The 15897-nt window shown below is 33.9% G+C and overlaps 1 protein-coding gene across 4 annotated transcripts; it reads right to left on the bottom strand.

Annotated features, from left to right (window-relative positions):
- Positions 1–352: 352 nt before the first annotated feature.
- CLEC7A (C-type lectin domain containing 7A) lies at positions 353–11772 on the bottom strand. Of its 4 annotated transcripts, XM_033116180.1 has the most exons (6): positions 11576–11772; positions 9905–10000; positions 8484–8621; positions 7237–7388; positions 5709–5827; positions 353–861 (listed from the first exon to the last, which is right to left on the bottom strand). In XM_033116180.1, exons 1-6 carry the CDS (start codon positions 11676–11678, stop codon positions 729–731), a joined length of 741 nt encoding a protein of 246 aa, XP_032972071.1. In that variant the 5' UTR covers positions 11679–11772; the 3' UTR covers positions 353–728. The 4 variants fall into 4 exon arrangements, with proteins under 4 accessions (XP_032972071.1, XP_032972072.1, XP_032972073.1 ...); XM_033116181.1 differs by lacking the exon at positions 8484–8621; XM_033116182.1 differs by lacking the exon at positions 5709–5827.
- Positions 11773–15897: the final 4125 nt, after the last annotated feature.

The raw sequence follows: 15897 nt of genomic DNA on the forward strand, positions 1-15897 counted from the left end.
GTATTTAAAAAGGAGAAAACTTTCTTATAATAGCAGTTTCCCTACAATTTCACATTATACAAGTTCCTTTTACTCAGAGATGTAGCAAACATGTTCTCTGGGCTATTTCATTGTTAAGAAAAAGATGGGTTTGCTGTTGTTTCATGATGCTTTTGCTCACAATCATGACAATATTGATGAACAAAATAATAAAATAGCTCTGATTGTAATGAAGTGTTTTTAATTTCTTTAGCTATTTAGAAATATATTGTGCCTTCCACCTGTGTCTGATGCATTCCTATATGTAGAAGAAAATATCACGGAAACATACCAGGTGTACTCCAGTGGCAATTTTTAAGGACAAAAAGCAACTCTGGTAGAACAAGAAATTAAAATCTCCTTGAAATACCAAGGAGTTGTGGCTAATCCTAGATAAATACCAAGTCAATAGTAGAATAAAAATTCAAGTTCAGCTGCCCTGGCTCCATTTCTGGTCTGTTAATTAGAACATGATACTGGCCTACCATTAGCGTTATGTACAGAAATCAGTTTTTCCATCTTGTTTCTCAGCGAAGATTAAAATTGGCTAAGCTTTCTTGATATTTTCAGCATTTATTTTGACCTCAGATATTTTTCTTTTCTGTTTTGTTTTCTGCCCTCTCATATACTGCCCTCTCATATTTCTGCCCTCTCATATTTCTGCCATCTCATACACTTCTCTCTGCTTCTCCGCACGAATACCCCCATTGTTATTTCAACAGCTTCTTCTCACAAATACTGAATGAGTACACACTACATAGTTGGTCATAAATTATTGAATCGTGAATCCATACACAATTGTGAGGTGAGATTTCCTGGGTAGCTGTGCTTCTGATTTGAAACCTGTTAAAATAAAATATAGTGAGGTAATTAGAACAAACATTATGAATATTGTCCAATGTCTACACAGTGCTAAAATAAATTGATGATGATATTAGTGAAAAGAGTTTCTAAAGTGTGTATATTATTGGAAAAGGAAACTTGAATTTAGATTGTACTAGTTCTCAAATGGTAACAGAATAGCCATCACATTATTAAGGCATAAAACTTTTAAAAAGAAATTTAAGGCATAAAATTTTTTTAAAGAAATACTGCTAGTTGCATAAAATTAAATAAAGCTTCTTACAAAAAAAAACACCAATTAATATTCTATAGACAGTTCTCTTCTTATTGCTCAACCTCTTACTTAGAAGTGTATTTATTAAATAAAACAACAGTTTAGTGAAATTATTATTGGGTGTATTTAGTGAGTAGAGCAAGATTTATTACTGAAAGGGATCTAGAACTAAATGAAGAACCATATATATATATATATAAAACTGCAATATATATATATGCATATATATATGTATATGTATATATATATTAAATGCAAGGCAGATAACCCTATATATTTTAATGCATTCTTAAGGCAGAATTATATTATTATAGAATAAAATGACAGACAATTATAATAATTACCATGGGTAAGTGGAAGCACAGCTCTGTTCTATTTGCTCGTCAGTCTCCTAAAGGAGCAGTGTTAATTACTCAAGCTCACAGGACATCACCAAGACTCAGTGTAAAAGCTATAGTCTGATATTCTTCATCTTGTGTATCTATCTCTTCTTGGCTCTGAGCTTGGAGGATTGAAAGAATTCTTTTGTAGAAACCACTAGGCTAAGGACATGAAACAACTTTGATCCAGGCCTCAGGGAGTCTTCTGACAAGTGTTCTCTAAAAATTTGCCTTCACATCCAATAGTTTTTTTTGGATATGAACAGAGCTAGATTAAGTTACTGCCACCCAGGAAACCAAGGCATAGTAACATATCAAAATGTTAATTAGGGCCCACTGTTGTGATTTTAGAAAGAACCTATTAATCATATGTTTAAAATAGCAAAACAAAGCTCAAGACAAGTGCTATAGAAAAGTGGATATGTATTTTGCCAAGATCGTTAATGAATTTACTGTGTTTGTGTTATTGGTAGTAAAATATTAAGTGGTGTAAAAATTAAAATGTCACCATATTCAGCAATTTGTCTTAGTCACACCAAATGGTGCCTGCCAGAAGCAAATGAAAAGCTACTCTGTAAGCTTCAAATTAATTCTACAAACATTTAAGATATAATGTTAAGCACACATCACAAATAATAAGGCATATAAAAAAATCAACATAAATGAAAAATAGGAGAAAATGTAGTAGAAACAGACACATGAGTATAAGACATTGGAATTATCAAAGACAAATGTTAAAACAATTATACTCAGTGTATTCTAGGAGTTAAAAGACAATATTGAGAATGTTGGAAGTAAGCTACTAGGAATTATAAATAGTGACGGGGTAAATTTAGAAAGAACTAAGTTGAAATTAAGAACTGAAAAATTAATTGAACAACATTTAAAGCTTTAATGAATACTTTTAACAACAGAATAGCAACAGATGAGAAAATAGTGAACTCGAAGATATATGAGAAGTAAATAAGTGGATTAATTGTGAACGATAAAAGTATAAAAATAAGTGAAAAAGAAACAAGTCATATAAAATATTGTGAATGGGTTTATAATACACATAACTGGGATCCCAGAAGAAAGGAAGACAGGGAGAAAGCAACATTTTAAGCAAGAATGGCTGAGATTTTTCCAAAGCTGAAAAGAGACATCATATTTAAAAATGTATTACCTTCAAACAGCTTACTTTTCAAAAACAGTAATAAAAGAACAGAACACATTATAATAATATCTTTGAATGGCTGAGAGGAAAAATTAAAAATATTTAATTTATACTCAAAGAAAATATTTTTTAGAAAAGTTGGAATAAAACAACTTTAGACAACCAGAATTCAACTCTAAAATTTCAACTCTAAAAGAAATACTAAAGAGTATTCTCCAAGTTTAAGGAAAATAACTCAAAGTGGAAGGTAGGAGAGACAGAAAGGAATAAGACACAAAGAAAACTATAGAAACTTGAGAAAATCTAGACGAACTGACTGCATAAATCTATACGTCTACTGTTTTCTAGGGTTATATTTTTATTGAATCCAAGATGACATCAATTGTTGATGTACTAGTTATTTAATCTAATACAGCAAAATAAATTTATCAAAGATAGAAATGTAAATGAAAACCTGACAGAAGTTAGAAAACAAAGGACTATTTTGGGGATGGAATAAATGAAAAATTAAACTACTGAATAGAAAAGAATAACAATGAAAAGTGCATGTCTCAATCTTGCCACCAGGTGGAAGATAGAAGGCAAAAATTATGTCCCCTGAAAAGTTGAACCACAAACTTGTACTAATACAGTTCTTCTATCCGTCTGAATCCATAATACCAGTGTATTGGAGGGAAAAAACACCAAACAAACATTCAAGTGGAATGTTTAATTTAAGTAGTCTCAGGTTTGTGGTGTCTCTCTTTGGCAGAAACAATTGCTAATCCTCCTTGACAGAGCTCAACTTCAGTTCAGGCCTACAGTGATTATAAAAGGCCAGCAGTTTGCCAATTTTAGAGATATTAAATGTGGAAAAAATACGTGTCAGCATTAAGTTATGCAGAAATAATAGCATGTAAATTGAGGAGGGCGTACACAGAGTAAAGGAATATTCTAATATTTTTATATTACCCAGGAAGAACATAAAAAGGCCAATTAATATTAGACATGTATGAGTGAAGAATAGTTGTTGTAATCTCTAGAGTAACTAGTAAAATATTAGTAAAAGAGTAAATCTACATTAATATAAGAAAAGGTGGAATAATAAAAAGTATTAAATCAATTCAAAAAGCAGAAAGAAAAAGTACACTGAGTAGACCACATACCTGTAAGATATTATAATAAGTCTAAGTCTATATGCATCTAATAATGTGGCTTTAACACTTCCATTAAAATATTTGCAGAATTGTAAGTAGAGCCACAGTGGAAGATTTTAATATAATTCTCTCCATATGGGAAGAAGAAGCAGGTGAAAATAAGAAACTTCAATCACACTGAGTACCTTCTCTGACCACAATGAAATTAAGCTGAAATTTAAAACCAAAGTATAACTATAAATATAGATATTTATAAATTAAGAAATATGTTTTGAAGTAACTTATAGGTCAAAGAACAACTCTTGATGCAAAATAGAAAGTATTTTGAACTGAATGACAATGAAAATACATTAAAATTATAGCCTTAAATGTACATATTTGAGAAAAAGAAAGGGTGAATTACGGGAGTCAAGGACAAAAAAATGTTGGAGAAAGAATAGCAAATTCAACACAAAGAAATTGGTTGAAAAGAAGTAATAAAGATGAGAACTGAAAGTAATTAAAAATTTTTAGAAAACACAGATAAAGGGAAAGAGAATTAACAAACCCAAAACTTTCTTTGAAAAGATTAATTAAATTAGAAAACACACCCACTGAAATTGATCGGGAAAAAGAAAAAAGAGACAGGCACACACACACACACACACACACACACACACCAATAATAGAAACTTAAAAGGGGAATATAATTTCATATTCTGCAGATATGAAAAGAAAAATGAATGACAATTGCAGTGAGGAAGACTTCGATTCGTCACTTTGTGATGGTTAAATTTATCTGTCAACTTGACTGGTCATACCCACATTAAACATTATTTCTGAGTGTCTGTGAGGTTGTTTCTGGATGAAATTAGTATTTGAATCAGTAAACTCAGTAGAGCAGATTGCCATCTCCAATGTGAGTGGGCATCATCTAATCTGTTGAGTGCCAAAATAGAACAAAAAGGCGGAGGAAGGAAGAATCCATTCCATTTTTCCTGTTTCACTTTGTGAGCTGAGATATCTCAGCTCATGTCATCTTTCCTTGCCCTGTTACTGGGTTTTACACCATCTGCTCCCCTGGTTCTTGTTCCTTCATACTTAGCCTGAATTACAGGACAGGCTTTCCTGGGTCTCCAGTTTACAGAGGGTAGATTGTGGGACTTCTCAGTCTCCATAATCCTGAGAGCCAATTCCTCATAATAAATATCCATACAAAAATTCTTCCTTATTGTGTGTGTATTTTTAGGGTTCTTCAGAAAAACAGAACCAATAGGCGATCTACACAGATCGCCTTCTCTGGAGAAGTTTGACTAGTACATACACAATGAGGAAGAATTTGTAATCATGCAAGCATGAAATATGTTTAAAGGAACTTTATAAAATGTGAAATACAGTTGCTTTTAAAGTTAATGATAATAGCTTGTATTACACATTTACTATGTGCAAGACACTATGCTAAGTGGTTTTGCTTTTATTTCCTTCATCTCAAAATCCTGAGAGGTAGATACTATTTTTAGTTTTATTTTTAGATGAGGAAAGAGGCTCGGATAGGTTAAGCAACTTATCCAATTTCACACATGAGTGAGCCAATCATGGACTCAAGCTGAGACCTGACTCCAAAGCCCATTCTCTTAATCACAGATTTACACTGACCAACTGTGACTGCACTGTACTGGACAACTTCAAACAGGTGCTAGATGCCCTCCTGGTGAGAAAGCTGAGGGAACACTTGTATTGATAGCGCTAGATGGACACTCAGTTCTTTTTTTACTATGAAGTCCTCCACTACCCTCTTTTTCTCCTGGCTCACTTTTTCTTTCTCCCCAACACTATTCATCATTCCTTCTGTCTTTCTTATATATGGTCACAAATCGAATTCTTAACTGCTTGACGTGCTCTCACCTTTCTGAGATACTTACAAGTTAGAAGAGAACATTGAGCCGTCCTCCCAGAGCCATGGTCCTTTACTCTGCTGGCGAGAGAGCCCTATCCAAAATGAATCAGCACTTTTGAAAGAGCTTTGATTTTTTATAAATGTCTGTAGGGAAACAAACACAAATACATGTCAAGGAGAGATAGAGATAGAGATACACAGACATAATAGAGATAGAGAGACAACGACAAAGAGAGACTTACATTGAGAAAGAGACAACAGATTGAATCACCTTGGTGAAGGATGCATGAGTACACACTGGCATCAGCCTAGAGAGAAGTGCCAGTTCTTGAATGCCACTGTCTCAAAAGGCAGATTTCATTTCTTCAGAGTCATTTGCTTAATTTTCCACAAAGAATAGATTCATAATGTCAAAATTGTACTCCATTTAACCTCCCTGACAAAATCCAAGGACAACAGGTTCCTTAGGCAATTTTCAAAGATGATTGGTCACTATCTTTCGCTCAAATTGAAAATATAAATTTATATGATCATTATCAAGAAATGCTCCTCAGAGTTAGATGACAACTTAAAAATAAATTTGTCTGACTGCATGTTTTATGAATAACTAATCTGGGGTGTAATGATGACATTTGAATTGTTGACAAATATAGCACCATATAGAGGCAATTACAGGAAGGTCTAAGAGCCAGATAGGCTTTGGGTCCTTTTCTTTTTCTTTGCCATACATCTATTTCCATTAATTTTCATCTGAACTACAACTGTTGGGTATGACAGGACAGAAACAAAAAAATTGAGAGTAGTGGAAGTAAATGTAGAAGTTATAGATTGTTTAGATTTACAGTGTTGCTCTTTCCTGATTATTACCCTCTACTCATAGCCCATCTGAGTTCTATACTTCATTCATAATGCATTGTAAGTCCCACTTTTTCTGTAAAACTTTATGTCCACAGATCAATCTCTCTCTCTCTCCCTCTCTCTCTCTCTCTCTCTCTCTCTCTCTCTAAATTCCTATCACATTTATTGGCAATACCAAATATTTAACTTTTAACAGCTGTTGAGGTGTTTATTTTTTCTTACAAATTATATATGCAATGCAATAATAAGTTTACTTTTTAAATCTGTTTACCATTCCAAGTATCCTGCAAGGAGTAAATGATTTATAAATGTGTATTAGCATTGCTGTTATTTTTCTTAATAATTATGATGACAAGTAGGACAATTTTCTATTTTACTCCACCAAATTTAAGAATTGAAATCCAAACCCACAAAAATGAGTAGTGGCCTGATTATTATTAGTCATACAGATTTGCAGTGTGTTTGAAAAGGTTTGTTTTAAAATGAAATGTGTTTATTTTTAATTAATTAATTAATTAAAAAGAAAAGCATATAAAATATACTTTAGCCTGCTTAATGCATGCTATTATTACAATATAATTAAGGAGATATTAAAAGTGACTTTCTTTTAGGGAAAATTATAATTACCTGGAATCTAACTCTATTTTTCTGCTCAATATAGACCACAGATAATCATAACTGAAATCTGCACTCACCAATTCATTTGAGCTATCTATCTTCAGTAGACTAGAGCCTTGTTGAGAGCATTGTGTTTTACTTTCCTCCCAGGTATCCAGTGGTGTGCTAAATAGGTAACAGCTGTTCTCATGTATAACCCAGTTAGGGGGACAAGAGCTGGAAAGAACTCCTGGAAATAAAAGATAAATATGATGAGATTCATATTATACCACTTCACTCTGTCAGTGCAAGCACCATACATCCATAGGATACAATAAATAATCAACAAATTGCCATTAATATATTTCATTTTCAATTAAAACTATAGAGATATGATTTTACAAAAGAAACCACATTAAAATATCCCCATTCATTTAAAATTGAGTAACTATAAAAGTGTTATACACAGTCGACCTTCCTTTCCTTCTTGACTTGTCTTCCATTCCCTTGAATTCAGCCCAGAACTCCCTTTCTTGATAAGTCTTAAAATAAATCAACTCAAAATCAATCATTAAGGTATACAGTAATTTCATGTTAATTTATTTTACAGGTGTAAGATCCATTTTAGAATGCAATTTTCCAAATGAAAAAAGTATAAGAGTAATTATTTACATTATAGAGTATCTCTGATTTGTATTAATTATTTGATACATATAATGAAGATGTATGGGTCCAGAGATGGAAAACTGAAGTCAAAATATCATCATAGTCAATCATGATGCCATTAGAAATAAAGGTAAGTGTATATAAAATTGTAATGAAATAAATAAAATTATATGATTAAAGAAAACAAATTTAACCAGAGTTTTTAGGAAGACATCTATTAGGTCTATTTCTTTTGCATGTGTTTAATTTAACCTCTTAATCCTTATCAACATTTGTCCTTTCCTTTTTCTCTCCCTCTCTTCCTTTCTGATATGCTATTTCTTATTCTTACTGTATCACCTTAAAATATCAGTAACTTAAGGGCAGAGAATACATTTCAAGTTATACAATCTCCTGTATGCCTAAACACACAGCCAAGAATAGTTACTGATTTGAAAAAAAAAAAAAATACAACTTAGAACTGTCCGGCCAAGTACATGAGGGTATCTATGATATCACTTTATTGTATATATGACAGGGGCATATTAGAGTGAGATAATACTGATGTGTGCTTTCCTTGAATGCACAATCATGTAAAAGTGCTCTCTTCACCCACCCCCCACCCCCGCTCTAGGCTGGAACACCAATAATTAACTCTTCTGAATCCAGAATTCCATTAATCATTTAACTCTGCCCTTGCCTGTGGTTTTGAGAGCCTTGGTAGGAGCCACACTCTGTTCTAAAGATGATTGTGTGGATTGACTGTGGTTCTCTTTATTCCTTGACGGAAAATTGTCATTCTTCAATGAGTTGCTTCCTGAATTGGATCTCCACATACCTTCACATGCCACCAACAACAATAATGACAACAACAACAAAAAATCATTTTACTATGTTTGAAAATTAAAATCCCCAAACCCATATTTTTGTTGTAATATAAAGAGATGCATTCTTGATTAATGATTAATAGGTAATACACTGCTGATGGAGGGGTAAAGACAGAGAGATGATAGATAGATGGACAGTGTGGGGACAAAGCCAGGGGTGCAGTTTCCAGGCTCTCGGCCTCATGTGGAAAGGTGCTGGCTCAGGTAGCACCTGAGCGGGAGCTGAGACCCCACGTGATACCCCGCATGACAGATATATATATATATATATATATAGATGGTAGGTAGATAGATAGATAGATAGATAGATAGATAGATAGATAGATAGATAGATAGACAGATGATAGATAGATTAAATAGATAGAAAAAAATAACTTCCACATGGACGGTATAGTAAAAAAGAGAAAAATGAAGCAGGTTGAGAAGGAGAATAAGTATTAAGGAGAAAGCAAGTGACAGATAGAATAGAGTTAATTGGAGCCATGATAGATTTGAAATTATAGTAAATTTTCTACCTTTCTCTGTGTTTTAAAAATGAGAGCTCCTTGAAAACCTGTCCAGTACTTATAACATAGACTGTACCCAATAAACATTTGAATAATTAAGGAATCTAATAAAGACTCCCTGAGAGCACAATAATACTTTATTGACAATAGAATGCTTGAGATATAAAATCTAAGGAAAGTCATTCATTAATCACAAAATATGTACTTAGTATTTAGTAAGTGCCTCAGGTAAGTAACTGGTATAATCCAAAGGAGTTTAGATTAAAGATGAGGTTTAAAATAGTTTCCTTAAATCATGAGATTCATAAAAATAGCTTATAGTCTCTTTAGGGCATTTGTTTTATTAGGAAGCTAGCACCAAAATATACTTCCATCTTAACCTTTACTAGTTTTCTTCCATTAATTTATCCTGGGAATTCTACAGCTTTGAAATCAGCCATTCAAGGATGGTAATAGAGCAATGTACTTAAAAGTCTGAATTTTTCAGACAGATGTCCTAAATTTCTAATTGTGGTCTTACCACTAACTAGTTTATGATCCTGGAAAAGTAAAATAAATTCCCAGGCTCTCACTTCCCTTATTAATAAACTGGAAATTAATAACACCAATTCAATAGGGTTAATATACAGATTAAATTAGATTATGCATGCCAAGCTTTTAAAAAATTGTCTACTATATTATAAATGCTTATTAAATGTTTCTTGTTAATCTTCCCCAGCAATACTCACCCGTGGCACCCAGGACCACAGCTATCACCAGTATTATCAAGCATAGGATTCCCAAAATCACAGCAATGGAACGCCAGTGAGATATCCCACAATATCCTGAAGACCAGACAGAGCAGAAATTGAATGAAGAAATAAGACAATGGATTGTGGAGTACTTAAATTCTATAATTCATTAAAATCTGGCAAATTCTGAAGTGAACCATTAATCACTGATAACCAGATACTCCAGTTATCCAGAATTAGTCTGAATTTTCCCCCAACTTCAGCATTCGTCTTCAGGTTCTGGAAATGTAATTTGAGTGAGTTGATAACTATGCACTCCTGATTTCAGTGAGTTGATAACTATGCACTCCTGATTTCAGTTCCACATTGATGGCTCTACAACTCACACCACCAGGATTCATGAAATCCCACTCATTCTTGGAAGATACAGCAGAAATACAGGGGAAATAACACTGATGACTAAGGGTAATCTTCCCTTTTTACTTATTTGTTGCATGATCTTGGGCAAATTACTTCTTCTGTTTTTCCATTTCTCTTTGTACAATATTGGGGTAATAATACTTCAAAGGATTATTGTGGGAATTAAATGAGATAACACATGTAAAAGCACCCAGTTCAGAGATGACTAGCACATTACAGGTTTGTCCACACCTATGCATAAACACATGCACGCCTCCCTACCTTTTGCATTATCCAATTTTTCCACTCTCCCCCAAAAGGTTACCCAAGAAAAGTATTGCGTAAGTGGTGAGAGAAAAATAATTGTGCAATGTGAACTACCAGAAAGCAGAAGAGAGCAAACTGATGTCAAAACCTATGAATAATCTCTCTTGATAACAGGGGTCTAATTTATGTTAACATCACCACCAAGAACATAGTTTTGCCTTTGACTGAGAATAAGCAGTAACAACATTTCAGAGTTGTCAAATAGGAGAATCATAAAGGAGACTAAATGGCTCATTTTATGAGGAGAGAAATCTTTTAACACTATTCTCCATATATCATTTTTACGTTTTGTTTAAGACTCATGTCCTGCTAATAAATTCTTTTCATCTATAACATATATTTTTATTCACTGGTATATGAAGAATTGCTTTTTGTTTAAAAAAATCCAAATCAAGCTCTTACCACAGTACACATATCAAATTTGGGATTATAAATCCTATGACTTCTGACTTCCCTTTGGCCTTTACCACAAAATCACAAGTTTGTTTTTTTCCCTCACCTATCTTTCTTCTTTTCATTCTTCTCTTTCTCATCTCCAGTATCCTGATATTGTTAATATACTTCTTTAAGTTTCCTGAACTTCCATTCTACAATTTAGACCTTTCTATCAAACAAGCAATAAGCCACTCCTATTGAAATTCTTTCATCTTTGCAATTCGTCATACGTATTACCAACTCCTCACTACAGAAGTTTCTATTTCTATGGAACAGACACATTGTATTTTCTGTCATCATCATAATTAATTTAAACACTATTAATTAGCCACTGAATGGTTGCCATGAAAAATGTCTTAGTGCACATTCAAATTATCTTCAGTGACTTCTGAAAAACTTTTAAAATGTAGTAATAAAATCCCCACAAATCACAAGCCTCTCAAGTTTTCTCCACTTAAGTTTTTAGTTGATGAGAATGAAAATGTTGAAGGCATAAAGAAAAAATACCTTTCTCTGAGAACACAGGTCTCCTGGGGACATTTCGAGAGCTGAAGTCTAATTTAGTATATCCATCTTCATCCAAATTTTCTAAGTCAGGGTGATATTCCATTGTTCTATTGCGTTCCTGAATTGACAGAGCATTTGAGAGCTCTTTCCTCTCTTCCAAGACAACTCCTTGTGAACAAAAGAGGATCTATGAGTCAAATCACGTGGGATAGGCCTTTACTGAGCTTTAACAACTTGAGCTTAAGTAGTCCTACCAGTTATCCAAAAGCAGGAAATGGAGACGATGCTGTGTTAAGTTCCCATTTGTACCTTTAGATCCTGTTTCTGAGACTGATGACTCTTAAGGAAATTATAAGGTCTCATAACAGGTTGGGCTTTGTTTCAGACCAAATAAAAGAAATATGAAAAGATTGACATCTTATGCTGTTTTCATTATTTTTACAACTGAATTTGACATCATTAATTGACTTGGCCTATACAAATGTAAAAAAAATTTTGGTACCTTAAGTTTACCATTACTTCACTATAACTACACATTCCTTCATTTATTCATGTATTCAGTCATTCACTAAACATTTGTCAAATGCCCGTCTTTTCAATTGGCAGGAGCTGGGGATACAAGAAAAAATGATACCTGTGAAGGAGCTCATTGTTTCATAGAGTAAATCCACAGATGGATATATGAAGGATGCCATAAAGAGGGACATTGCTGTAACGACACAGAGAGGAAACAAAGCTTTTCTGGGATTTGTTAGAGATTAATAATAAAAAGTAGTAATTATTTATTAAACAATTACCATGAGGTAGGTACTACCCTGTGCACATGTTTTTTTCATTCAATCTTAATTTTCCAACAAGTCCTTGTGGTAGGTATTATTTGTCCTTCTTTTAAATGACGAAGATAAGACACAGAAATTTTAGTCCCTTGCTCACTTTTAAGAAGCTAATAAAAACATTGAAGGAAGGAATCAAACCAAAATCTACTGTTTCTGCACAATTCATGATCTTTTTTTTTTTCAGAAACTGCCTCTTTCACCATTCTGTCCGCCTATATTGCTAGTAACTGCTTATGAAGAATTCTGGGACTGAAATATTATGTTAAATGTTTGATTTTTCTCTCTCTCTCATCCAATTGCTATTGTAATGCCCCAATTAAGGAGATATGGAAAACAGTTATCCTTGCTGGAAACTAGTGATGTATCCGACCCATTTACAAGACTAAAGTGAACAGAATGAAGGAGATATCTGACATTGAAGCAATGAGGACAGATGTCCCTCAGTAGTGCTATTACAACAGAGAAGAGGACCAAGCATGAACTAAACTCAACTTCTCCAAAAAAAAAGGACTGAAGACTTTTTAAAGGCTTGGGTGAGCTCAGGAAAAGGCACTGAATCTCCTTAAGGGGGGTGGTGAGAATTAATTCATGTGACGTCATCTGGATTTGTTAACTGATGCATATCCAGAAGAGAAAAAAACTATCCTCATGACAGGAGGCAGTGGTGTTGAAACTGGGTGGTGCTCCCACTGACGTTACACCCTCTTATCCTCCCACAGGAACTGGGAGAGCAAGAGGTATGTCCCTAACTCCCTGATTGTTTGCATTCAAAGAGATGGCTCTCAGGTCCTTGAAGAAATTTTCATAACCTTCTTATATCAGTGTCTCACAGCTGTGTTTGTGCCGACATGTGGCGGTGTCTTGCTGAGTCGCCTTCATTATTGTTGTTGCATGTTTTTGTGTGCCATCATGAGAATGTCTGCGCTTGAATTAGAGCAACGGACAAACATTAAATTTCTTGTTAAACTTGGCAAGAAAGGAAGTGAAATCAGGGACATATTAGTCTGAGTTTATGGGGATAGTGCCATGAAGAAAAGCAGTGTGCAAATGGATTAAATGTTTTTCTGAGGGGAGAGAACGTGTCACTGATGAAGAGAGGCCAGGGTGGACAGTAATGAGCAGAATTGATGAAAACATTGCAAATATTCATTGAATTGTGCATCAAAATCATCGGCAGACTGTGAAAAGCACAGCAGACCAAGTAAACATTGATAGAGAAACAGCTAGAAAAATCTTAACTGAAAATCTTGGCATGAGATATGCGTGTGCAAAATGATCCTGAAGGATGCTCACCAATGAACAAAAACAAAGGAGAGTCGAAGTTTGCCAAGACCTTTAGGAAAGGCAAGACAATGTGTTGGGCTGTGTTATAACTGGTGATGAAATATTAGTGTATCAATATGACCCTGAAGCAAAGTGTCAAAATGCGCAGTGGAAGTCAGCCAATTCTCCACAACCACAAAAATTCCGTCAGTCCAAATCAAGAGTCAAAACGATGTTGCTAACCTTTTTGATATCAGAAGGATTATTCATTATTAATCTGTACCAACTGGACAAACAGTTAACCAAGTTTACTATTTGGAAGTGCTGAAAAAGCTGCGTGAAAAAGATGAAAATGACAACAATTCATGGCTCTTGCATCACAGCTATGCACCAGCTCACACGGCACTGTCTGTGAGGGAGTTTTTAGCCAGTAAACAAATAACTGTATTGGAGCGCTCTCCCTACTCACCTGATCTGGCCCCCAATGACTTCTTTCTTTACCTGAAGGTAAAAGAAATATTGAAAGGAAGACATTTTGATGACATTCAGGACATCAAGGATAATACGATGACAGCTCTGATGGCCATTCCATAAAAAGAGTTCCAAAATTGCTTTGAAGCGTGGATTAGGCGCTGGTATTGGTGCATAGTTTCCCAAGGGGAATATTTTGCAGGTGACCGTAGTGATATTCAGCAATGAGGTATGTAGAACTTTTTCTAGGGTGAGTTTGCGAACATAATTGTCAGAACTTGTATATCTCAACTGTTTATGATTAGTCTCCCATCCACATGTTTGTAAGCTCCATGAGTTAAGAATATCGCTTGTCTTGGTCACTGATATATCCCATGTACCTAAACTAACTTCTGATTCATTGTAGGTTATCAATAAATATATGTTGGGTTGATATATAAATGAATGTGTAAAAATAAATGAAAGTACTTAAAAAGTAATACCATATGTACAATACATGTATAACTACCTTCATATATTATAACATAAAATAACCCAGTTCTATTGTCTGATTTGGTTTTTGAACTCCAAAAGGACAAGCATTCTATTTCCGTTGGTATTCTGTATCCAATGTGTTGGGCAGTGTCTCAATAGTCCTATCTACTGGGGGAAATAGACAAGAAAACAAACAATTATGCTTCTTGTGAACTAAGAAATAAACTCTAGGTAATTCCAAGTTCTAGTCCCAAATCACAACCAACTTATCTTTAAATTGCCTTAGAAGAACAGGGGAAAATGAAGAATGGTGGTTATTATTTTTAAGTGGGAGCTGTTTTTTTGTTTGTATATTTGTTTTAAGTTATATGTGCCATTGTCTCTCTTTCTTCCACCACAGTGACTCTTCTTTCTCTTTTGCATTTGCTTTTTATTACATGGGCCATCCATATTTTGGTTGAATATGTTGACTATGTTTTATTTATTTATTTTTTTGTGCATTAAACTTAAACTCAGCATTTTCTTTTATAGGAAGAAAAATTATAGCCAAAGGTGAAGCACGACAGACCAAACAAGAAAGTCTTTAGATTGCCCCAGTATTGATACAACCAGAGAATCTCTGATTTTGCTTGTTTTATATGCGGGAATTTCATACATAATTTCATTTAAAAAAAAAAATTGAACCCATCAAATATTTGGAAGATATTCACCTGGTATATTTCATTCATTCATTCATTCCTTTTAATTTTTTTTTAAGATGGGAAACAACTCAAGATAAGGAAATTGGATTGCATGGGGGGTAATATCTTCAAGTTATTGTCAGAACTTCTAAATTCAAAGTCCATGTTATATCTAATAAATGTATCATGTTGTCCTGTTGCTCCTTATTCTATCACTGATTGACTGAGTGACTTTAGCTGTGTTGTTTAATTTTTCTCTTCTTGTTTCCTCACCAGTGAAATGATGACGGGTCTTAAATCTCTGTTGGGATCCTTGGATGGTGAATAGGAGGGGTACAGGAAACGAAAATATTAGATTCCTGGTGGTGTGTGATCTGAACTAAGTCAGTATGAATTAATCAAAAAGATTTATGTCCTCTGCCCATTTTTTGATTGGATTGTTTATTTTTTTTGTTATTGAGTTGTATGTGTTTCTTATATATTTTGGATATAATCCCCTTATTGGATATATCATTTGTGAATATAGTCCCACATCCAATGGGCTGCCGTTTGGTTTTGTTGAGGTGTCTTTCACTGCACAGAAGCTTTTTAATTTGAC

Source organism: Rhinolophus ferrumequinum, chromosome 10, assembly GCF_004115265.2.
Source record: "Rhinolophus ferrumequinum isolate MPI-CBG mRhiFer1 chromosome 10, mRhiFer1_v1.p, whole genome shotgun sequence".
Classification (NCBI taxonomy): domain Eukaryota; kingdom Metazoa; phylum Chordata; class Mammalia; order Chiroptera; family Rhinolophidae; genus Rhinolophus; species Rhinolophus ferrumequinum.